Source organism: Acomys russatus, chromosome 26 (assembly GCF_903995435.1).
Source record: "Acomys russatus chromosome 26, mAcoRus1.1, whole genome shotgun sequence".
Lineage (NCBI taxonomy): Eukaryota > Metazoa > Chordata > Mammalia > Rodentia > Muridae > Acomys > Acomys russatus.
The window spans coordinates 49122978-49148644 of NC_067162.1; the positions used below are offsets into that span (position 1 = coordinate 49122978).

At 52.4% G+C, this 25667-nt stretch overlaps 1 protein-coding gene across 2 annotated transcripts; it reads right to left on the bottom strand.

The window, feature by feature from the left end:
* Positions 1–453: 453 nt before the first annotated feature.
* On the bottom strand, positions 454–22136 carry C26H1orf198 (chromosome 26 C1orf198 homolog). Of its 2 annotated transcripts, none has more exons than XM_051168902.1 (4): positions 21798–22136; positions 9501–9551; positions 1705–2193; positions 454–1080 (listed from the first exon to the last, which is right to left on the bottom strand). In XM_051168902.1, the coding sequence occupies exons 1-4, from the start codon at positions 22128–22130 to the stop codon at positions 1024–1026; spliced, it is 930 nt and encodes a 309-aa protein (XP_051024859.1). In that variant the 5' UTR covers positions 22131–22136; the 3' UTR covers positions 454–1023. The 2 variants fall into 2 exon arrangements, with proteins under 2 accessions (XP_051024859.1, XP_051024858.1); XM_051168901.1 differs by having other exon boundaries at positions 1705–2232.
* Between the last annotated feature and the right edge of the window lie 3531 nt (positions 22137–25667).

A 25667-nucleotide genomic window follows, 5' to 3' on the forward strand; every position in this document is an offset into this window, starting at 1 on the left:
AGGCTTTCAGGTGAGGCGAACAGAGGGACAGCAAAGGGGTAGACTATGCCACCCGGAAACCACAGGTGTGCTTGGCAACTCCTGCAGGTGCCGGTGGTTCAGGGGCCACGGCAGGGCAGCTGTGAGCTCTCAGAGCTACAAGGGGAAGCTTCTGGCACCACCAGGAAGGCCTCTCATGCTCGAAGGTGGTCCAGGCTGGGAGAGAGTCCTTCATGATCCAGCCTGACCAGGCTCAGGTAAAGGAAGGTCAAGCCTGGGAGGTCTCCTACTGGAAGGTTCTAACACAGTGAAATCAGGAGAGCCCCATTCTCCAGCACCAGTGTCCCTAGCCTGACTCCTACAGTGGCCAGGGCAGGGAAGAGAGCAGGACAGTTAAAAGGACTTCAGAAGGAAGCTCCTAAGAGAGCAAGGAAGCTGCCGCTGCGTTTAAACTACAATTGGGAGCTCTAAGTCACCAGGACAGCTTAGGGGGCACCTGCCACCTGCCCACACGCAGTCTGTTTCCTACGTGTGGGGGAGGGGAAAGGACACATAGCTCAAACCTGGCTTTGGCAGAGGACGAGCACACAGTGAGCACAGGTTTAAGGATGAACCTTCCATGGTGACCGCCAACAGCCCATATCCACCCAGGGAGCACCCAGCAAGAAAGCAACAGGGAAAAGCGTGTGGAGGGCATGGAGAGGAGAGGGAACGGCCTTTGAGGCCTTCTATGACTTGGTCAGAGAACCTTGTTGGAGGGTAAAGTGGGATAGAGCTGGGAACAGAAGTTTTATTTACAAGGCTCACTGGATACTTAGTGTTTAAAAACCCCATTTGTAAAACTTGTTATCAAATCATGGAAAATAGCATATTTATCTATTTGGTTTTACCAAAAGAAAAAAGGGGGGTGGGGTGGGAAGCCTGGCAACACTTCCCAGTTCCCAAAAGACTAAGAAAAGAGTAGAGAAAAGAGGAATACACAGGTGCGCTGCGTCCTCCGAATACTCTACGGTGGGCCACGTGGAGGGCTCTGGGTAGCAGAGTTTACCAGTTGTCCAGAAAATCAAAGCCTGTCTTCAAGAGGACGTTACTTGAGGTGATCTGCAGAGGGGACAAAGGTGACAAAATAAGACGTGGGCCTCTGTTTCCACCACACACAACCTAAATACAGCACTTCACTTGAAATGACCCAGATGACAGCAGCTGCTTCCTCCTCAGGGGCCCCTGACCTCAATTTACCTCAGTGCTACGGTCGAGGAAGGCTGCACAAGAGCTAGAGCATGCGGCACTCTGTCACACCCAACACCAGCCCCTCAGACCCCAGGAAGCTCTGCCTGCAGTTTCCAGACGCAAGTGAGAGCCATCGGGTTCTCTGCTAGCACCCATTATAAAGCAAACAGACACATCAGAGAGTCCACCCCCACACCCGTGGCAATCTTGGGTGCTGTACACTTTTTACTAACGGGGTTTACCCTTGGCCTAGAACTCACCAAATGGGCTGAGCTGTTTGGCCAGCAATCCCAAGGACCTACCCACCCCCGCCCTGTCTCCAGCTCCCCAGTATTGGGATTATAAGCTCTGCACTATGCCTGCATTTTTCTTTTTACATGGGCTCTGGAACTGAACCATGGGGACATCGGTGCTGTCCCTATGGACCCCCCCTTTGTTATCCATGACAGAATACCCTCCCCCCCCTTCTGTTGTGGACCTGGCAGCGTCACCCACCTGTGCGAGTGCAGGCTCTGAAAACAGAGCGTCATCTTCATCGTCCTGCTGGGCGGCGGGAGGTGGTGGCTTCTCTGGGGACTCGGTGAGGGTAGCCTTGGGCAGCAGCAAGCTGGCAGGGGCTTGCACGGGCTGGGGCGCCTCTCGCTCTGCGCTCACACTGGGGAGGGCTTGATGTTCCTGGAGCATGGATTTGGCTTCCCTGTCTTTTGTGGTGGGCTCCTGGCGGTAGCAAGCTGGCGCGACCTTTTCGCCTTTCTCCATGGACTTGATCTGGCTGGGTGTCAGCGACTGGAACTCGGCCTCGGGCCCCTCCCGAGAGCGCTCGGCGCTGATCTTCCAGAAGGTAGATTCCTCCTCTTTCCGAGACGGTCCCAGGGCATCCAGGCTAGAGGATCTGCTGCTCTGGGCGGGCTTGGCCGCCTGTGTGCCCTGGGGAGCCTTGGCCAGGGGCCTGGGATCACCGGTCACCGTGGCTGTGCTGGGCTCCTGGATGGACAAGGAGGAGATACTGAAGTCCATCTGACTCTGTGGGAGAGATGGACAAAAGAGACAAATGAAAGCAAGCATCCGAAGCTCCTGCAGCAGACGGCTGGCTCATGGGTGCTCCTCCTCACACCGGCACAGACACTGTAACAGTTTAAGCCGCCTGCTGGTCCCACCTGACTATTTCCTTCCCTGAAACACATGAGCAGCTGTGAGGCCAAGCCCCATCACAGTGCCCACGAACAGCTCTAAACCAGAGTCCTAACTGTGATCGATCCCTGTTGGTTATGAGAGCACAGGGCTAGGCCCAGCGTGGTTCTGGCCTTGTCTGAGGGCGTAGCTGTAGGCCGGGGAGGAAGGCTGTGTGTGCTCCTTGGGGTATTAAAGTCCTGCTTCCCACAACAAACACTCTCAGTGAAGGGAAGCCACACAAGCAAAGCTTAAACCCCACATCACAGTGCACAGCCCGACCATCTGGGGGTCAGAAAGGAGGCGGAGGTATAAGAACCCACATACACGGCTGGAGAGGTGGCGCAGAGGTTAAGAGCACTGGTTGCTCTTCCAGAGGTCCTGAGTTCAATTCCCAGCAACCACATGGTGGCTCACAACCATCTATACTGTGATCTAGTGCCCTCTTCTGGCCTGCAGGTGTAATGCAGGTAGAGCACTGTATACATAACCAAAGAAAAACAAAAACGAAACAAAACAACCCACATAAAGTAGATATTGAGTACATCTACGGCTTCCCTTTGCCCAGAGGATAAGATGAGATGAACACACGTCCAAGCCAAAGGCCTTGGTCACCTGCAAATGCAACAGCCCTGTGAAGGTGGGTGGCTCTGATGTGGCAGGCATGCAGGGCTTAATATTCAGTCTACAAACAAGGAAACAGAGGCCAGGCTGGGCATACTGGTGCATGCTGGTGGATCCCAGAAAACTCAGTGGGTTGGGGGGGGAGGGGGAGTCTGTAAGTTCCAGCCTGGACTTTTGTATGTTGCCACTGGCATTCCCTCAGGTAAAAACAAAGAGAAAGGGAAGGTGGAGGTGCAGGGTGACTAGGCTACTAGGAGACCCTGCAGCTGGGATTTCAGTCCAGATCAAGAGAATTCAAGGCCTGGTAGCCGCAGGCTAAAAAGCCAGAGGCTGCTGAGCACGGTGCCCATGGAAACAGCAGCTCTTGCCTGTCCCTCACATGACCTGTCTGGGTCCAGTCATAACCTGTTCTAACTTTAAAGTTTTTTTGTTTTTGTTTTTTGGATACAGGGGCGCATATCCCATGGCAGCTTCAAACTCTATGTTGCTGAGGCTGTCCTTGAACTCCCGATCCCCCAGCCTCTACCCCCTGAGCGCTTGGCATTCCAGGCATGTGCCACCTGACTCAGCCTCAGCATCATTTCTAGGTATGGCATTCTCAACACTGCCCATTTCCAAATCCCCTGGCAGGACACAAAGACTTTGGCACAGGCAGGCATGACGGTTCCTTTAAGTAAGCGAACTGCTAAAAGTAGTCTGGAAATGGTCCAAGCCTCAGAGGGACAGAGGTGACTCTGCTCTGGAAATTGTGGAGTAAGGCACATAAAAGCAGTTTGCCACACTCAGGGTTTTTTTTTTTTTTTTTTTTTTTTTTTGATCGATCCCCCAAATCTGATGGGATCTTTGCTTATGGACTGTGGATTGCAAGGCTGGGAATCCTGATGTATGGGCGGCAGATATTGATAAGGGGAGCCAGGCTCGGAATCTGAGGCTGTGTCAGTCACCGCACCATCAGCTGGGGGAAACTAGGTGCTCTGCAGCTTTCCAGGTGTCCCAGTGGAAGATGACACCGACTCAGAAGGGGCATGCTGCCAGGAGCAGCTAACTACCTGCTTTGGGAACTTTGGAGGCAAACACGAGAACATATGGTGTGTGCCACCTTTAATCCCAGCACTCAGGAGGCAGAAGCAGGCGGATCTCTGTGAGTTCGAGGTCAGCCTGGTCTATGCAGTGAATTCCAGGACAGCCAGAGATACATAATACAGAAACCTTGTCTTAAAAACAAAAAAGCAAAAAGAAAAGGTGGCAGAGTAAAGTGGCTCTTGCTTATAACAACAGCAAGGGGAGCACTAGAGAGAGGAGAAGAGGAGCAGAGGGGGAGGGGGAGGAGCAGCAGATCCTATCTGGCCCCTTTCCTTGTGTTTTCTTGATCCTTAACTTTGCATATGACGTGTGACTAGCTTCCTCTAAAGAGCTAACCCCCCTTTCCTTGTTGGTGAAGGATCTTTCACTGCCCCCACAAAAAGAGCACCAAGATGTCCAAATATTATAATACTATCTGGTGGCTGGAACGAGGGTGGGGTGGGGTGGGGTGGGGGTGGGGAGACTTTGTTCCCTGTCCTTGTCGGCTCAGCTGAAGAACCAACGAATGGGCTCCAGAAAGCCATGTGAGACTGCGGTACCCTCCTCCTGGGACTGTGACCCCAAGGCCCCCATTCCGTGGGTTTGCATCATGGCTGCCTCACAGCTACTGAGCTAGTCTGATAGCTCCAGGGTCACAGAAAGTGAAGAGGGCAGCCCCAGGACGCCAAGACCCTGTGAAAGGTTATGGAACAGGGCGGTGGCTGGACAACAGAACCCTCAGGAGCATCACAGCTTCAGCCCTAGGTGCTGGGTTAGGGGTGTTTGCCCAGAGGAGCACCCACAGCACAGCTCTCCTATTCCAGGCTCAGTCTGCCCATAGGTCCCACCTAACCCCCAGGGTTCAGAGCAAGGCAAGAAAAAGCCCAGCGCCTGGTGGAAGCCACCCAGCACCCACTACAGCTACCTGTACCTCCATCCCTGATACAGAAGTTAGCTGACTTTACACCACAGACTGAGGAACAGTAGTTGGCTGGACATAGACTATGTATCTGGCACCACCAGAAACCTCCCCCAGAATGACACAAAGGATCAGACTCTCTATCCCCCTTTTCACCACAGGAAGAGCCAGCACTGTAGCTCAGCTCTACTGGTTTTGAAGGCCAGGCCACCTCCACCTGGAGCCACACAGGCCAAGGAGGAAAACAGGAAGGCCATGGATGCCAGGGACAAGTTTTTCAAAACAGCCTGTCTTTTTCAGGAATGGGAAGGAAGTCGTGCCAGCCCTCTCTCAGTGCCCAGGCTGCCGAGCCAGCCCTGCAGAAGGACACTGATTAGAAGGGAAGAAGAAAGGACAGTGGCCACTGGGTCATGGCCACGGCACTGGCCAAAAGGAGAAAGGGTCATGGCTTAACTCAGTGTATTATCTGTGACCCTGGGGACAGACACAGAAGACAAGGACAAGACTCTCCTCGGCTCACAGCAGCACTCCACCTCCCCTCCAAGTCCAGGCTCCTATCTTCCCTACAACCTGGTCAGTCAGGAGCTCGGGGGCGTCAGTCAGTCCATGTGGGGCACAGGGCTCAGCTGGCCACACCCACTCTAAAAAAACAGCAAGACCGCAACAGAATCCAGCATCTATTTTTATGTCCCACTCAGTGGAGAGGAATGTGTGAGATTCAGCAAGGGGTTGGGGGGGGGAGGTTACATGCCGCTAGAAAGGACTGTTTGGCTTGGCGGCCGCTGGCAAAGCTGAATTCTTGAGACAAAGGCTATGGCCACACGGCCAGAAAGAATTGGGAGAACCTCCCCCAACAACCGCCCTCCTGCCCTCCAAAAGAGAAAGGGGAGGAAGACACAGATAAAACTTTAAAAATCACAGAAGCAGCAAAAGGCCCATTTAGAGAAACAAGCCAGAACAGGCAGCAGCTTGAGACAGCTGGGCGGTGCTTTCAGGCTGCCAACCTCACATCCCAAGGCACTCGCCCAGAGCAGGAGCTAAATCACACGTGTCCCTTGCTTAGAAGCCCTGAGGCAGTCTAACACTCACTCACCAGTCAAGCACCAGAGCGGCAGGAACCCAGGGTCACCACTGCGACCCGGTAAGTGGCTGGCAGGAAGGTAGCTAAGGCCCAGGAGTCTCAGCCCTCAGCCTTGTCCTGTGACAGGGACACAGACATCTATGCCTCCCTCAAGAGGACGGACAGTGTTGTGTTGGGGGCACGGCTCAGGCAGAGAACTTGCCTGCTCATCGTCCCCTGCCCTAGGTCCTGCTTTCAGATGGAGGTGTGGGACAGCCAGGGACGCTGCAGCCCATGTGTTCAGCAGTCCTCACACTGGTGTGGGGGGGCAGCTAGAGGGTAGGCGGATCTTTAATAGAAGGACAGGCTGAGGGCTGAGGGGAGACCTATAGGATCCAGTGTCCCAGGGGCAGCATTGGGACTGCACAATATTCCACACATGGGGGCGGGGGAGGGGCAGGAGCACGGAAGGTAGGGTGGAGGGCCATACCTAAGTTTCTGCAAGGGTGTGAGGACAGCCCGGAGGGAAGAGGAGGGGGAAGTGAGGGCGGAGGGAGAGCAACCATTAAGCAGGAAAAGGAGCTTTTTGTGAGGAGCTTTTTGTGCAGGTGCAGCCAATGAGGTCATGCCCCTCGAAACTGTCAGCGGTGGCGCACATCTCTAATCCCAGCACTCGTGGAGGCAGAGGCAGGCAGATCTCTGTGAGTTGGAGGCCAGCCTGGTCTACAAAGCAGGTCCAGGACACGCAAGGCTACACAGAGACCCTGTCTCAAACCAAACCCAACCTAACTGGCACTGAGGAGGTACATGCAGGGCCAAGGCTTAGAACCAACAGCCCATATCCTGCATGGGCAGTGACGCCTATGAGCCACAGCCAGTAGGTACTCTGCTCTGTAGCCAGATGGTTAAGTGACCTGCTCTGTGATGGCAGGGACAGGAAGAAAGGGTTCAGATGTGCACAGGAGCTGTGGGGAAGGACCTGGCCAGGAGGATGGAGGACGTGCTAGTGTGTGTGTGGGTGAGTGATGGGGGACGTGCTAGTGTGTGTATGGGTGAGTGATGGAGGACGTGCTAGTGTGTCTATGGGTGAGTGATGGAGGACGTGCTAGTGTGTGTATGGGTGAGTGATGGAGGACGTGCTAGTGTGTCTATGGGTGAGTGATGGAGGACGTGCTAGTGTGTGTGTGGGTGAGTGATGGAGGCTGTGCTAGTGTGTGTATGGGTGAGTGATGGAGGCCGTGCTACTGTGTCTATGGGTGAGTGATGGAGGACGTGCTAGTGTGTGTGTGGGTGAGTGATGGAGGACGTGCTAGTGTGTGTTTGGGTGAGTGATGGAGGACGTGCTAGTGTGTGTATGGGTGAGTGATGGAGGACGTGCTAGTGTGTGTGTGGGTGAGTGATGGAGGCCGTGCAAGTGTGTGTATGGGTGAGTGATGGAGGACGTGCTAGTGTGTGTGGGTGAGTGATGGAGGACGTGCTAGTGTGTCTATGGGTGAGTGATGGAGGCCGTGCTAGTGTGTGTATGGGTGAGTGATGGGGGACGTGCTAGTGTGTGTATGGGTGAGTGATGGGGGACGTGCTAGTGTGTGTATGGGTGAGTGATGGGGGACGTGCTAGTGTGTGTGTGGGTGAGTGATGGAGGACGTGCTAGTGTGTGTGTGGGTGAGTGATGGAGGACGTGCTAGTGTGTGTGTGGGTGAGTGATGGAGGACGTGCTAGTGTGTGTGGGTGAGTGATGGAGGACGTGCTAGTGTGTGTGTGGGTGAGTGATGGAGGCCGTGCTAGTGTGTGTATGGGTGAGTGATGGGGGACGTGCTAGTGTGTGTGTGGGTGAGTGATGGAGGACGTGCTAGTGTGTGTATGGGTGAGTGATGGAGGACGTGCTAGTGTGTGTATGGGTGTGTATATGCTCACAAGGGGTGCTTTTTGCTCTTGAGGAAGGTCTGGAAGGCTCCTATTCTGAATGGTCTCGAAATCAATAATCTGACCCCCTCGACCTCCTTAGGTCCTCAACAGGCAGCTGAACATTAGCAAAGACAAACAGAAGCCAGACAGGTTTGGGAGACGGACCCTGGGGACGGCGTCCCAAGGGCCTAGCCCTGCCTGCCCAGCCTCCCCACACACTCTCCACCTTGTGTGCAGCCCAGGCAGCTAGGGAATGCAAGGAACCTTGTCCATTCCTTCCTCCTCTTAGTTTGGGGCCTTCTGGGTGCTGGGATTTTTCCTCTGGAAGGGAAGGAGCCTGAAAGAGGAATGCAGCGATCCCATGGGCTGTGTCCCCCGCCCCCCAAAGCTTGCCTGACGAGCTGACAGAGGGGTTGAAAAGGTGGCAGTGTCACCACATCCCTGAGGGGTTGTGCAAGGGGTGGGGGAGTGCTGGGAGTGCTGGGACTTACAGAAGAATGTGTCTTGCATAATGGAAAATTTGGATTATGTTCACTAGCTTGATCTAATTATCTTACAACATATGCAAATAGCAAAACATCTTGTGCTCCATGAACACAGGTGTCTGTAATAAAATGGCAGCGTGGAAGATGGTCAGTGACGGATGCACAGCCACGTGCCATGTGAGGGTACCAAACTGCAGGCAGGCACACATGCAGACAGAGCATTGTATACATAATAAATATATAAATCAATCATTTAAAAAGAAAAAAGAAAAGCTGTACACTTAGGAGACTGGGGCCTTCCACCTCCCCTTGGCTTTAGGACACTTTATTTCTTTGTGGTTTTGCTGTTTGCCAAGGTCTTTCTCCTAGACAGTGGGGACAATGGTGACGTGCCCTCAAGTCTGGCTTGATGCTCTCTGTGGCAGTGATGACAACCTGCACACGAGTGACTGGGAGACCAGGGTCCCTTTCCATGTGCCCACGTGTGTCTGTGTATGTGTATACGCAAACATACCAACCAAAGTCACCTAACCAGGGGCTCTGAGATGCCTCAAGGGCCAGCCACCACCAAAGCACCAAGTACTACCAGGTGTGGTGGCGCACGCCTATAATCCCAGCACCTGGGGAGGCAGAGGCAGGTGGATCTCTGTGAGTTCGAGGCCAGCCTGGTCTACAAAGTGAGTCCAGGACAGCCATAGCTATGCAGAGAAACCCTGTCTCAAAACAAACAAACAAACAAACAAAGCACCAAGTACTGGTGCCAAATTATGAAGAAGGAGAATTGCCCTAACAGGGCAAACCTCACCCAAGATGGCTACAGTTCACCAAGGAAGCCACGGGCCTCAGCGATATCATGGGACATTGTGGGACTGACAGACCCACACATAGGTTAGGGGGTCTTCCCCAAAGTCCTCCTTTGCCCTACCAACACAGGGTGTCAACTATAGCCCAGCATTAAGGACCACACACAGCCTTTTATACCCATCAAACGTTGAGGGGGGGGGGGACGACGTACAAATACATATTTTCAAAAGTGACAAATACATCTAAGTTTAACTCAACTTACCCTTGTTTCCCAGGAGAATGGGGCCGAGTGCTCATCTTGCCAAGTTATGTCCTGAAATGAAAATTCCAGAGTAAATCTAAGGCCCAAACTCGGACCGTCCTGTGCAGACATCCATCCAGGCATACAGGGGACCTACACACAGGACCTCTCAGTGCTTGACAAGGCCAGCACTGGAAACGGTGCAGCCAAGGCTGCCAGTCCCTCCTGCCTAACAGTATCTTAGTAAACAAACACCAGTGAGACCTCAGCTGACTCAAGCCAGGATGGAGGTTGCAAGAAATGGAATGAAGCCTCTATTCTTAGGAAAGACAGAGTTCAGTCTCAGCCCCACCAGGGCCAACTATGATCCAGGGCTAGCATGCAGCCTTCTGAACCTGTCTCCTTGCTTCTGTGAGGGGCTCACACACCCTTTTAAACCTGTAGGAAGGGCACTGCTAACAGAATCAATGAACAAAGCATCAAAGGCCACGCAGGCCTCTAATCCTAACACACAGCTCAGCACACACAGAACAAGTGCAGAAATCTTCGGAGCAGTCACAGGATTCGGACCCTGGGCTTGCAGGTCCTGTTTGCTAGCTTGAAGAAGGGGCTTGGGCCTTCTTTCCACACCAACAGAGTAACTGTCTGTGCCTGGCTGCTATGGGGACCACCATTTATGGCCGAAAACACGGGGCATGCTGGGTAATACGGAAAGTAGAACAAAAATATAGACAGAGACTCATGTCTGGCTTCAAATTCACTATCTGCCCAGGGATGACCTTGAACTGATCTTCCGAGTGCTGAGATCATAGGCGCACACCACTGTGCCTGGTTAGGTAGCGCTGTGGAGGGAACCCCAGGCTTCCTGCATGGCACGCGAGCATTTTGCCAACAGAACTACATCTAAAATCCCCGATAAAATATGTAAACTGAAAGTGACATTAATACCACGTCCATATCCCATGGTCCCCAAACAACCCCAGGTGATCGGTATCACTCCATGGAGTACCTGGGAAATCATGTTCCTTATCACCTAGCAACCAGGTGACCTGGCTCCAACCTCCATAGAGAGAGCTAGTGTGCCCACAGACAGGGCCCTGGCCCAGACTGGCCTCACAGATGGCAGGAGCTCCTAAGGAACACTTGCAGAGACATCAGCCATCTAGGCTGCAAGCCAGCAGCTTTCCTTAGGCACACCCCTGCTGAGTGTGAGGGGCAGCTGAGGTCCATGGTGGCAGCCTGCTCCTAAGAAAGGGTGATTGCAGAAAGCAAGCTTCACAGAGCACCCTAGCACAGTAAGCCTCTCCCGGGCCCCATCCCCAGAACCCAGGTTCTGCAGCTGTGAGCTCCGGAACTTTGCACAAGCTAGGGCCTCACAAGCCCCGATCCAAACACCTCAGCCCTTCCTGCTCCCAAATCATCCCCACGCAGGGAGTGGAGCCTTGGGTCTTCTGGGATGGAGCTGCCATTTACAGACGGGAAGTCCCTTGTACTGGGGGGATGAGTGGTTGGTGGCTGTATATCCGGTAAGGATTACCCTATTTGTGGGTCCTGGGGCTGAGCACAGCAAGCTCCTGCTCAGGCCTTTCCCCGGGTGGGTGTGCAGAGAATACAAGGACTGCATACTAACACCAGAGGAAGCCTGCTCACTTGGATACAAGTTATACCAAGAGCTCATCACAGAGAGTAAACCCCAGACCTGGGTAGGCTGCAGCAATAAAGTGGGGCCACGTAGTAAGAGAGCCAAACGGCACCTCAGCTGTGTCACAGCTAATACAGCCTGTCATAAATAGCCACTGGTCCTGAGCAGTGGTAATAACACACACAGAAACAGACATGGAGAGAGATATGCACATCTGGCAACATCTGTTGGGTCTTGGCTCCAGAACTGACTTCTGCTGCCTTTTGAAAAAGAAATATTTATTTACGTGAATGCGTGTCTGTGTGTGAATATGCACGCATGAACGCAGGTGCCCGCGGAGGACAGCAGAGGCATCACACTGTCCTGGACCTGGAGTTACAGATGGTTGGGAGCTATTGCACATAGGTCCTCTGCGAGAGTAGCGAGTGTTCCTAAGCACGGAGCCAGCCATCTCTCCAGCCCACTTGGCTACTTTGCATTACACAATCATCAGGGGAAACTTGTAAAAATGAGAACAGGGTCACTGCAATCCACTTAGGAATTTCAGCTAAATCCCAGTTACTTCCAACGTCTAAATTCCGCCTCTCCAAAAATGGCCACGGCTATCCGGAGGAACGCTTGAGTCAAGGCAGATGTCCTCATCCCCGCAGGCCACTGGGAAAAGAGGAAGTGAGTTAAATGGCCCAAAGGCCTCTGAAGTTCTGGGCTCCCGGGACACCATGCACTCCTCACAGCGCAGCATAGGCAGAAAGCACTGCCTTCAGTGGCACACGAAGCAGGTCAGTGGGACAGACACTGTTTATTCTCTGTGTGACCGTGCGAGAGGTGAAGGAGGTTCTCTGGCTAATTCATTTCTCCACTGAGGCCACCAGCCCGAGCCACTTTAGCGGACAGAGGCACTGAGGCAGGCACTGGACCCACTCATGTGCCACCTGGCCTGACTTCCAATGGGTTCTATAAGGTCGGTTGGTCCCTGTGAATCTACAAAGTGAAGTCAGAGGCTGCTGCTGTGAGAGGCGAGTGCCAGCAGGACTCCAGGAAGGGAAAGGCAGGGCCCAGTGCTTGGTGGGGCCAGTGCCTCGGTGGTCAGTCCTGGAATTCCATGGGGGTCACAGGCAGCAAGAGGTCACTGATACTTCTCCTTAACTTAGTGTCAAAGTCTCTTAAGGGGCAGATTCCTTAGATTTCTGTGATTCTGAGGTCATAAAAAATAATAAAGCACTTAGCAGAAATAAATCTGCCAAACAAAAATGTGGCGGGAGCTCTGTCATCAGCTGACAGTGGTTACGCCCCCAGCCACAGACTGAACTGGCACCAGGGCAGCCTCCAAGGCCCCCAGCACAAACGCCAGCAGAATCTCAAAGTGACAGCTCCTGCTCCCACACACAGACACAAACTCACATTCACAAAAAGACACACTCACGTACAGATATTCTCACACACACACTCCTACACAGACACACTCCCACACATAGATACGCTCCCCCCCACCAGCCGTGCACACATAGGCACAGTCACACACACTCCCACACATAGACACACTCTCACACACAGACATACACACAGGCATACTCAGACACACTCCCACACATAGACACACTCTCACACACAGACATACACACATAGACACACTCCCACACATAGACACACTCCCACACACAGATATACACACATAGACACACTCCCACACATAGACACACTCCCATACATGGATACACTCTCACACACAGACATACACACAGGCATACTCAGGCACACTCCCACACATAGACACACTCTCACACACAGATATGCACACATAGACACACTCCCACACATAGACACACTCTCACACACAGATATGCACACATAGACACACTCCCACACATAGATACACTCTCACACACAGATATGCACACATAGACACACTCCCACACATAGATACACTCTCACACACAGACATACATACAGTGACACATACAAACATACACAAATAGGCATAGTCACACAGGCACACTCCCACACATAGATACACTCTTACACACACATAGACACACTCAGATACTCAGACATTTTCACACAGATACACCTGCACACAAACACACAAACATACGCATACTCACAGACACACACACACACACACACACACACACAGACACTTCCATATATGGACACACAGACATATACATATACAAACACACACAGTGCTTCCTCTTCCATTTTCACAGTAAGTAGGAGGCAACCAAAATATGGCCAGGTGCAGGCCTGTGGTAAGATCATGGACTCTCAACTCTAGGGCAGCTGGAAAGCCTTCAGCCTGCCTCTCAGGCTCCCAGAAACAATGGAGGCACCAGCGCGCGCACGCACACACACGCACACACACACACACACACCCCTCAGACCTTAGGACAATGCAGTGGCCTTCCCTCCAGTCAAGCATTACCCTCAGAATCAGAATCCTGCTTAAAAGAGACAAGGGCACCACCGGAAGTCAGGCTGGGCCTCTGTGGAACACAGCACAGAGTGTGCCTACCACACATCACCACAGAACTGAGACCACAGAAGCATGGAAACTGTGGAAAGGCCCAGAAGGCAGCAATCAGAAGCAGGCACTACACAGGAGGCCCCGCTGGTCCTCATGGCACAGCAAGGGCTCCAGACAGAGGCACTAAAGCTAGCTTTACCACTGCCGTCTCGGGCACATCCGCTCTGCCTGTAAAATGCTGATCCAACTCATGTGCCTCGGGAGGAGGAAAGCAGGATTACTGTGTGGGTAACACAGATACGCATACTCTTCACGTTATTCTAAGTGAAGTAAGCCAGACACAAGAATAAATATTCTTCTTATGGTCCCATCTACATGCAATACCGAGTAGGAAAAGTCACAGTGACAGGTAGCAGAAGCTGCCGGAAGCCAGAGGTGGGGTGTGGAGAACCAGCAGTTATTGTTAACTTGTACTATTTTATTGCATAGGATACACAGTTTCATTTCAAAGTAACACAAATAGCCAGGCAGGGCCTGGAGTGGCTTAGGGTGACAACCTCCTGAAACATGTGAAGGTGGAAGGAAGGAGAGAAGCAACGTCCCACAAAGCTTCCTGTTGACCTCCACATGAACACTGGCACACATGCTCACACACATACAACATGCACAATAAAAATCATAAACCAAACAAACGGCACACGGCTGGGGCCGGGATCCCTGTGAGTTCGAGGCCAGCCTCATCTACATAATGAGTTCCAAGCCAAACAGAAGTACAAAGTGCAACCTTGTTTCAAAAACAAAACAAGAACAAATGTGGCTGGGCATAGCAGAGCACCCTGTTCATTGGAACATTCAGGAAGCTAAGGCAGCAGGATGGTGACTTCCAGACTAGCCTGGGCCACACAACAAGACTCTGGGTCAAGAATAATTAACTAAATAATCTGGAAATGGTGAGGACGGTCACATGTATAGAGTAACACTGCACACTCAGAAATGGTTGAAACTGGCTCGGGAATGGCGCTCGCTTAGCTGGCTACCTTCCTAGTACGTACTAAAGCTCTGGGCTGGATCCTAAGCACAAACAGGGTATGGTGGTGCACACCCACAGTCTCAGCATGGAGAAGTGGGGACAGGAGGATCACAAGTTCAAGGTCATCCTCAGCTACACCGTGAGTTCAAGGACTGCCTGGGAATCGTGAGACGCATCTTTTCCTATTTTGTTAGTTTTTGAGACAGTGTTTCTCTCTATAGTCCTGGCTGTCCAGGACATAGATAGACCAAGACAGTTTGAAACTCACAGAGGTCCACCTACCTACCTCTGCCTCCCGAGTGCTGGGATTAAAGGTGTGGGCTACCACCACCTGGCCAGAGAGCCCTTCTTAAAAAAGAAAAAGAACTGGTGGCAATGGAAAGTTTTGGGTCGCAATAAAGAGGTCCTGGAAGGAGGAGGAAGGGAAGACCTAATGACTGCCTGGGAGCTGCCAGCCTGGCAGATTGCAGTCTGTGATTTCAACTCTCCTGGGAGAAGAGCCAGAGAGAGTGTGACCAGGTATGTAAAAGTCACCCTGTGTGCAAAGGCCCTCTACAAACACTGCTCAGCTTCTCGTGGGCTCCCTCCGCACTCCCCTCCCAGGCAGTTCCAAGGCAAATGAGAGCTCTCCCAGGTCTGCAAGGGCGGCTTTGTTCTTGGTGACATTTGAAGATTACACAGTAACTACTGCAAAGCATGCTTAATCACAGTGTTTCAGAATTTCAGTCCATCCTGCCTGTCCACTGTACACACCCTGACCACAAAGCAGACTCCAATGTGTTACAGTTAACGATCACCATCTGGGAGGACTGTTTGGTTTCCAAAAGTGAGAATCCCAACTATTAAGTCCCAGAAATAGGGTCGGTTTCCTTGGTGACTCAGAAGGCAGTGTCTGCAGTCACAAGGTGCCCGGGGAACCATCACTGGTCACTATGGGACAAGCAATGGCACCGTGGTGCAGGCTAAAATGCGCTGTCAGGCAGAGAGAGCAAGATCTGACCGCAGAGAGGAACAGAAAGTCCCCTGTGACAGTGGTCACCCTTGGGTTGACGCTGGGTGGTCTAGAGACTCAAAGACTCAGTGCAAAGACACAGAGCCTATCTCCTGACTCACCCACAAGGACAGTAAGGACAGCTCACAGCTCATCCCGGTCCAGCAATTAAGAACACTTCCTCCTCTTTCAGAGGACCTGGGTTCAACCTCTGCATGCTCGGATTGGCTCTTAACCATCTGTATCTCCAACTCCAGGGAATCCAGCACCCTTTTTAGGACTCTGTGGGCATGAGACACACACATGCTGCACAGACGCACAAAAAGAGACACACAAAAAGAAAATAAGGGCTAGAGAGATGGTTCAGTGGTTAAGAGTGCCGCCTGTTCTTCCAGAAGTCCTGAGTTCAATTCCCAGCAACCATATGGTGGCTCACAACTATCTATAATGTGACCTGATACTCTCTTTTGCAGATAAAGCACTCATATGCAATAAATCTTTAAGAAAAAAAAAAAAAGCCGGGTGTGGTGGCGCACACCTTTAATCCCAGCACTTGGGAGGCAGAGGCTGGTAGATCGCTGTGAGTTCGAGGCCAGCCTGGTCTACAAAGCGAGTCCAGGACAGCCAAGGCTACACAAAGAGACCCTGTCTTGAAAAACCAAAAATAAATTAATAATAATAATATAAAAACTAAAAAAGAAAGTGTTAAAAAACAAAAAACAAAATGGAATGAGAGCTGGTAAGATGGCTCAGTGAGTAAAAGTACTTGTTAAACTAGCCTGGTCAACTTGAGTTCAATGCCCTGAGCCCTTATGAAGGGGTAACAGTCCAAAGTTGTCCTCTTCTTATCTCCACCTACGTACTGCAGTATGCACACCCACACACCACATCATCTTCCTGTGTATGAGCACACATGCACACACACACACACACACACACACACACACACACACACACACAGTGCATTAATTAAAAGAAAAGAAACAGGGAGGAGGCTAGGAATGTAAGTGCCTCAGCAGTAGAGGGCTTGCCTGGCACATACCAGACTCCAAATTTAGTCTCTAGCATCGTAAATAAATGAAGGAACTAAGCAATGAGGCAATGGGGCTCTCCTTCTCTCTGATGCTCACAGTGACAAACCACATCCAGGCCAGCATGGTGGCATGAGTCTAAAATCCCAGCTGCTCTGGAGGATGAGGCAGGAGGATTCCAAGTTCAAGCCCTGCCTTGAGTTCATGGTCAACCCAGACAACCTAGCAAGATCTTGTCCCCAAACAAAAAAATTAGAGAAAGAAAATGCTGGGCTTTAGCTTGGTGGTGGTGAACTTGCTTAACATTCTCCAGCACAGGAAAAAAAAAAAAAAAAAAAAAAAAAAAGAAGGATGGGAGCTCGAAAAGAACTATTAAAATATGCCTTTAAAGAACCCAACTGCAGCTGGGCTTGGTGGCGCACGCCTTTAATCCCAGAGGCAGAGGCAGGGGGATCGAGGGATAGCCAAGGCTACAGGGAAACCCTGTCTCAAAAAAACAACCCTCCCCCAAAAAGAACCCAACTGCCCTTCTGTGTTGACCGGATGGGCATTCTGGTCTCTTAGGCTTGAAGTGTATTTATCTCTGCTTAGGTAAGGGAGTGCAGAGTTGAAGTTCCAAAGACAGAAAGCCCTGGGGACTTAGCCTGGGACACATTCCACTAGGGACACCAGTTCAGAAACAAAGGCCTGGTCAAGGCCAAGGCCAAGGCCGCCCCTCACGGAGATTAGAACATAGACTGGGAGGGAAGTCAGAGGAGGAGAAGGAAGGCCACTGTCACTCTTTTGTTAATTAGTTTTGAGAAATGGCTACATTCTCCCAGCACCACGGCAACTCTCGTCAACCAAAAGATGGCTCTAAGAACTCCAGTGTGCTTCTTGCCCTCGCTGAATGGCACAAACTGATCCTTTCGACTCTGCAAAACCAGTTTCCAGGCTGCCACTGGGTCACCTCCCATGGAAGCCAGCATCGGAGGCGCCTGGGAGGGAAGCCACGTTTGCTGGCTCAGCTCTGGGCACTGGGCCAAGTGCTATCAGGCTGGGGAGCCATCAATCTGCTCTCGGAGCAGGGGGGACAGGGACAGGGCCTCCCCTCCCAGCCTGTGCAACTGCATCTGGACAGTTGTCAGTGCCAGCCTGCAGCCCAGCACAGGGCCCAGGCAGAGGGACACAAGGGACCAAATTTACCTCGTCCTCATTTCTAAAACACACTAGCTATGCCAGACAGGAGGGGGTGGTGATTCACACGTTCCACCTTCCCCACAACTCCAGTCCAGAACATGGAGGAATCACTCTCTCTCTCCCCAAAGGATGAGAGCCAGGTCATAGCTCAGCTGAGAACACATCTACCGCACAAGCAGGAGGATCCAGCTTGCTCCCCAGTGGTCAGGCACGACACTGGTGTGTTAGCATATACACCTGTGACCCCAGTGCTGGGAGGCAGAGACAGGAACCCTAGGGCTCACCAGCTTCCAGCCAGCCTAGCCGAACTGGTGACCCCTCAGCTCAATAGATTGTTTCAAAAACCAAGGTGGGTAGCTACAGAGAAACACCCTAGATTTGGCTTCTGCAGGCGTGTGTGTGTGTGTGTGTGTGTGTGTGTGTGTGTGTGTGTGTGTGTGTGTTGTCGCTGAAGTGGGAGAGGAAAGAAAGCCCTCTCATGTCCGAGACCCAGAAATAAGCATCTGGCTAAACTCACCTAACCAAAAGGACAATTCCAGAAGGATCCAGGAGAGGCCTGAAGCAGGGAGGAGGCAGAATACTAGGAAGGCCCCAGGCTCCTACAGGAGGGGCATGTGGCAGGCAGCTACTCTGCAGGGGAGGTTTGGAGCCATCTTGTTCCAGGGTCTTAAAAATCCAGCCTCTAGAGTCCAGATCCAGGGCTGCAGGGCTGCTGACCCTCACCATCACACCTGCCCAGCTCAACCTACCTCACAGAGAGGAGGCAGAGGCAAGCAGACACACCACTCACATCTCTGCAGGGGTCTGTTTGGACCGGAGAAAAAGGCAGTGCCTGGAACCCCAGAACTCACCAATGTACTCTCAGCCTGCTAGGTGTGTCAAGGAGTCGGTGTTGGGAGCAAAGACTAGATGCAACAAATTCCTGAAAATTCAGAGTTCTGGGTTTGTTGGTTTGTTCCCTGTGCCAACAGTGGAGTGTACAGGTGATCCCTTCTCAATCAAAAACCTTTCCCCTCCCCAGAGAAGGAAGAGAGCGGCCACATAGGTAAAAGGATCCATCAAAAAGCATGTCTTAATGAGCTCAGGAAAATTTGTGAGGCAGAGGGAACATCCCTAGGGTCTCGGCCTGTTCCAAAGCACTGATTGCACATCATGCTTCCCCCGTCAGGGTGGTACCCTGCTGCTGGCAAGGCCAACCTTGAACCCGGGCCCTGAGGCTCCAAGCCTCTTCTTTGCTGCCGCAGAACAGAAGGGAAGGAGTTAAGGGAACACTGCAGTTGGGGAAGGAGGCTGGCAGCCTCAAATAACCGCGGAGTGCACATCTCCGCTCAGATCAGTCCATATAGCAGGGATTCAATGGAGCTGCTGAAAGCTAATGGGGGGGCGGTGCTTAAGCACCCTAATCCCAGCTGCCTCTATGACAGTCTAGAGAAACACTGGCTCAGTTGATTCCCAAAGTAGCTAAAATATTCTTTGCTTCAACACTAAAAGCAGAGACCACTATCTCTACAGAAGACCAGGTTAAACTGTCAAGGCAGAAGGGGATCTGAGTTCTGGCCAAGCACTCTCTCTCTCTCTCTCACACACACACACTCTCTCTCTCTCTCTCTCTCTCACACACACACACACACACACACACATACTCACTCACTCTCTTTCTCTCTCACACACACACACACAAAAACACATGAGGTGTTGGGTCGCTGCACCTGTCCTATGCACACAGGCAAAGGAGCCCCTGACTAAATCCGGAGTCACAAAGATCTGTGATCCTCAGTCTGTAATTAGGGCCCTATTTGTTCCTGAAAGACATAAAAACGACTAGATGATACTAAAAATAACGATAGTAGATGACAGTGAACAGAAACGACTAGACAGTGTTACTATGAGGGGCACAATTTTTTTTTAACAATTTGTTTTTATTTTAACGCATTAGTGTTTTTGCCTACATTCATGTCTGTGTGACAGTCTGAGATCCCCTGGGTCTAGGGTTACAGACAGCTGTGATCTGCCACATGGGTGCTGGGAATTGGACCCAGCTCCTCTGGAAGAACAGCGGTGCTTTTCAGCCCTCCAGTGAGGGACACTGACATTTATTGGCAATGGAGGATACAATTCAAAGAAACAGGCAGCATCCTTTGGGGTCATGGGAAGGGCTGTGGAAGCCTGGCACCCTTTCAGTGGCAATCATTCAGTCTAGTGGGACTTATGGTCCCCTGTGCTGTTAAACTGTGCACTACTGCAAAGGAAACACACACCCTGGCTGATGTTCTACAGACTCCCCTGAGCCTCAGGCGGCTTGACTCTGCTACCTGGGCTGAAGCTCATCAGGGACCCTGGAGGTGTACACCCCCCGGGCCCATCTCGCAGTGCTGTGATTCAGGCTGGAAGGCCCTGAACGGCTTGTAAATTCACTCAGCACAAAGGTTCACTTGACGCAAATGTTTGTGTGAGTGTAGGTCATTGGTCAACCTTAGGTGTTGTCCCTCAAGATGCTGTCTACCTTGTTTTCTGGGACAGGATCTCTCATTAGTCAGGATCGTCACAAATAGACTGGGCTGGCCAATGATCCCCAGGGGTCTGCCTCTATCTACCTCCTAGCACAGGAATCACAAGTCTGTGCCACCAGCTGTGTGGTAGATAGAGATCCCCCAGTGCAGGCTGAGTCTTTACTGATGAACTATCCCCCCCCCCCCCTCCCCATGTGCTTTAAACTAGTCCAAACCAGATGAGGAACTGGATAAAAAAAAGAGTGGTCACAACTCTCCTTGCCAGTGGCCCTGGCTCCAGTGTTCCTTGGCTTTTTGATATACTCGGGGCTAGTGGCAGCCACTCTCGGCATGTTTAAGTACTCACACGGCTGCTTCCTCTTAGATTTATATACCTGAGACACGGCCGGAGAGGAATTGCCTGCCTGCTCCTCACCTGGATCCAAGTGCAAACTCCATCCACATGTCTTTAGGGAGATGCATATTTTCACAATGAAACGTTTCAGCTCCAGGAATATATTTTAAGATTTATATTTTCATCTCCTACCACACCCTTGTTTTTCCTGGCAAAGCCCTCAGAGTTTCAAGTGGGATGGAGAGCAGACGGCGGTGTTGGCAGATAGCTCTGCCTTTACAGTTCCCTGGCAGTAGTGGCGGAGGGGTTCGGACTACAAGCGTTCTCAAGAGTTCTGTAGTTACAAACCTCGATGGATACCTGGCCTGAAAAATCTGATTGAAATCTCATTCTTAACTGGTATTCCTTCCGCCTGGCACAACTTCCCCAGGGAGCGGGGGTGGGGTGGGGTTCGGGGTGGGTGGGAGGAACAACCTAGTCTCTCCTCTCCGCCTCCTAGGAAACCGCCCCCACGCAAATGGACTCCCACAACTCTGGCTGCTACTGATTTTGTCCTTTAAAGCAAAGTTGAGTTCCTGAGGTCCAAGTACACAGGGCTCCAGGGAAACCATCTCCAAATAAAACGCTAGGTCCCTGAGAATCGCAAGCTCCTGGACCTTTGTGCCTACGAGCAGGGTCAGCCTGGAACAATTCCAGTAGTTTCTTTCTTCCTCCAGCGTCTAGGGCCCAGGTTTTGGAACTCAGGTTTGCTGGAGGCATCTAAACTTCTCCTGTGTTTGACTGGGAACCGGGGCTCAAATGTTAAAACCTAAGCACTCTGCACTGTGGTCTCCTAGGGACACGTCCCACCTCCCCCGCCCCCTGAGGTTCTCATACATAATAAACACTTGCAGGCCACTGAGTACCTGGCGATCAGGAACGATGGACGCTGTTCGCTGGAATACTGGGAAACTGAGGCTCTGAGTCGTACGCAAACTCATCTGGGGCCAGGCTGCTAAGGGCCTCATCAAAACCCAGGTTCCCGTGATTTCGTCTCTACGGTTCCCACTTTGTCTTTAAAGATCCCTGCTCCCGGAGATTTCCGAACTCCGCCTCGCCGCCCACTCCGCCCCAAGTGGCCAGTCCCGCCGCACCCACCTCGTCGCCGAAGCGCACCAGCTTCTGGCCCGTGGGCCCGCGCAGGCCCGGGAAGCGCGCCGGGTCCCCCACGTCCCCCGCGTCGGCGGCCGGCGCAGCGCGCGGCCCCACCAGGCAGCGGTCGATGATTTCGTCCTGCTGCGCGGGCGGCAGCCGCGCCCACTCGGGCCCGTACTTCTCCCGGATCTTCTCCTTGTCCTGCATGATCTTCCTGGCCATGGGGCTCAGCGACGAGAAGTAGGTGAAGCGCTTCCGCTCCCGGTCGTCCAGCGGCCGGTTCCCGCTCATGACGGCCGAGCGCGAGGCCGCGATCGCCGCCGCCATCGACGCCATCCCCGGCCCGCGCGTCCCGGGCTGAGCGCCGCCTCCCGGGCCGCCCGCGCCCCGCCCCGGAGCTCCGCCTCCGTCTCCGCCCGGAGCGCCGTTCCTACCCCACCCGCGGCGCCCGCCTCCGCCCCTGGCTGCGCTCCGCCTCCACACCTTCCCGGGACGCCCTTCCTCCCGGCCACCCACGCCCACCTGGTACCTGTCCCGGCCACGAATCGTCCCTGAGCCCTGTCAGTCAGCTCCTGAAGTCCCGCCTCCACTCTGAGGCCCTTCCCCACCTGGAGCCCCGCTCCCACCCTGAGCTCCACTCCCCGAGCTCCTCCTCTCGGGACCCTTCAATTTCCTCCACCGTAGGGACGCTTTGGGGGACCCTAGGGCATCTCTGGGGCGGCTACAGAGTCCCCCGCCCGCACGCTGCGGTTGGAGATGGCTACTGACGTTAACTCCCGGTAAAGACCGCCATGGCGCCACGTGGCACTGATGACAAAGGAAACTTCTTCCTGCACGTGCCCAACCTGGCTCTTAATCATCCTCGCTCCTTTGCGGTCTTGCATTTTCGGGTTTGCGCTGTGTTTGCTGGGCGGCGATCTACCACACTGAGCCGGGGCGGGTGGGGGTCCAGGCAAGGGCACTGACCCACCAGTCGTCAATGAGGAGACTGGACTCCTGCCCCTTATAGGCTTTCAGGAAAACTTCTGCTAAGCCTGGCATACGGGCTCCGGGTTGTAATACCAGCACTGGTCAGACCTAGGTAGGAGGCTCATGGCAAATTCAAGGCCATCCTGTGTTATATATTGAAATCCTGTCTCACTACCACCAATTCCACAGAAAGAAAGATCCGTGCTTTTATGTTTAAAAATAAAAGATATAAGTCAATCAGATAAAATAATAAGGTACCAGATGCCAGATATTATGTTGTGAGTTTATTAAATAAGCATGGGGGGGGAGAAAAGGGGGGAGGGGTACTCCAGAGAGAGAGAGAGACTGAGACAGGAAAACAGAAAGGGGGTCAAGGGGTAATAGAGGAGACCACGTTGTCATTTTATATGGCCGTGGGCAGGGCCACGCCCCCGTGGCAGGTAAGCAATGACGTCACAGGTAGGCCGACTGAAGCAGAAGCAGAATCCTAACTCCTGCTAAAAGATGTCGGTCAAGATGAGGGAAGTGCCCCAAGCCCCAAAGGTCTTTGCTTCTCTGAAGAGCTCCAAACCAAGTCCTCTCCAGGCCCACGAAGCCTTTGCTTTCTGATGCTTGCCGCTGTGAGGCAGCCCCCTCCCGGCAAACACACCCATGTCAGTTACATCTCAGGACTGTGTCTTTAAACGTCTGAAGGTGGAAGGAACCGGCAGTCCATCAGCTTAAGTGAGGGACAAACCAAAAGTTTAAACTTCCAAAAATGGCCACGCTAAGGCTGGAATCTCAGAAATCACAAGAACTCCGGGAGCTTTGCTATCAGCAAACAAACTGAAGAGGATGGAAAGTTTCCACAGGGAAGCAGATGTTTCCCCAATGGGAACCAGGCTTGCTATGATAAAATTTCTCTTTGCAGGCCACACAAAGCTACACAGGGCAGGAAGGACTGTGTTCCCATTTGTCCTTACTGCCTGATTTCCACAAGACTGAAACAGATCCACGGAAACATGCTGTCCATTCCTGAAAAGCGAAATGCCAGCTGCGGCTTAGTCGCCTCTGAAGTAGCCCTCTCCTGACACTGAAGGCAAGTGCAGAAATAACTTGAAAGGCCTTGATCTAAATGGAATGTCACAAACGTGGCAGCTCCACAATAAATGGTATCACCGCTGGCTTAGGGTTTCTATTGCTGGAATGAGACCAAAACCAAAAAGTGAACTGGGGAGGAAAGGGTTTATTTTACACTGCTCTTCATCATCAAAGGAAGTCAGGACAGGAACGCAAGCAGGGCAGGAACCTGGAGGCAGGAGCTGATGCTGCGGCCATGGAGGGTGCTGCTTACTGGCTTGCTCCTCATGCCTTGCTCTGCCTGATGTCTTGTAGAATCCAGGACCACCAGCCCAGGGATGGCACCACACACAGTAGGCTGGGCCCTCGCACATGGATCACTAGTTGAGAAGACGCCTCACAGCTGGATGTCATGGAGGCATTTCCTCAACTGAGGCGCCTTCCTCTCTGGTGACTCTAGCTGTGTCAAGTTGACACACAAAGGCAGCTGGTACAACCACTAAGAATGCTATCAGGGTATGGGAAATGTGGCTCAGCTTGTAGAGGGCTAGACTAGCATCCATAAAGACGAGGTCCATCCTCAGTACCCTCAGACATAGCGACACATACATGTGATCCCAGCACTCGTGTAAGGTCGGGGCAACGGGATCCTACGTTCAAGTACATTCTAGCTACCCACGCCGTCCAAAGCTACCCTGCACTGTGTGACCATCTGTGTCCAAGTGTGTGTGTGTGTGTGTGTGTGTGTGAGAGAGAGAGAGAGAGAGAGAGAGAGAGAGAGAGAGAGAGAGAGAGAGAAAATAGGCATGGTAGTTCACACCAGGGACCCTAGCATTGGAGAGGCTGAGGCAGGAGGACTGCCATTAATTTGAAACAAAACTGGCTTGTACCATGAGTTTCAAGCCATCCTGGGCTACAGTATAAGATTATGTCTCAAAATAAATAAAAACAAAAATCTCATCAGTATAACAGAGAGGATAAAAGCAAAGCCAGCAGATGACAGCTGGTCTTTCAGGATGTGAAGGTATAAGCCACAAACATGGGATGCTGACATTTTGGTATTATTATTAGTGATTTAAATGGGACTGTAACAAGTCTCACAGGCTCAGTACACTGGCCCCAACCCCATGGTGTATCTCTGCTAACCTCCTTTTCATAACACAAATAAAGCTTAAAGAAGTGTTCCTGAACTGGGCGTGTCCAGCTGTGGACGGATCGTCTATACTGACCTAACCCATGAGAGACACAGGGCCACTGCAGAGGAGAGGGCAAGGACACTGTTAAGAGATGAGTGAGAGCTGGGTGGTGATGGTGCACGCCTTTAATCCCAGCACTTGGGAGGCAGAGGCAGGTGGATCGCTGTGAGTTCGAGGCCAACCTGGTTTACAAAGCAAGTCCAGGACAGCCAGGGCTACACAGAGAAACCTTGTCTCAAAAAAACAGAGAGAGAGAGAGAGAGGGAAGGAGGGAGGGAGAGGGAGAGAGAGAGAGAGAAAGAGAAAGAGAGAGAGAGAGAAAGAGAGAGAGAGAGAAAGAGAGAGAGAGAGAGAGAGAGAAAGAGAGAGAGAGAGAGAGAGAGAGAGAGAGAGAAAGAGAGAGAGAGAGAGAGAGAGAGAGAGAGAGAGAGAGGAGAGATGACTGAGAGGAGCTGTGGTCACCTGCATGAGACCTACACAAGATGGAGCCAGTCCAGAGTCCAGCATGGATGGAGAGGAGGCCTCGAGGCCCCAGGCTTGGTGAGCAGTTAGTGGTTGCTGAGGGAGGTGTAGTCACCTCCCCTTTAGGTACGAGGCTGCTGGCGGGTTGGCCACGCCCCAGTGGGTAGCCTCACACCCGTTCACATAT

Excerpts from the sequence above, each read along its gene's own strand:
- C26H1orf198 (XM_051168901.1), bottom strand. The coding sequence starts at position 22,130 with ATGGCGTCGATGGCGGCGGCGATCGCGGCCTCGCGCTCGGCCGTCATG. Across the intron at positions 9,552-21,797 it reads TGGTGCGCTTCGGCGACGAG|GACATAACTTGGCAAGATGA; the intron begins GTGGGTGCGGCG and ends TTTTCATTTCAG. Across the intron at positions 1,081-1,704 it reads CAGAGCCTGCACTCGCACAG|ATCACCTCAAGTAACGTCCT; the intron begins GTGGGTGACGCT and ends TCCCCTCTGCAG.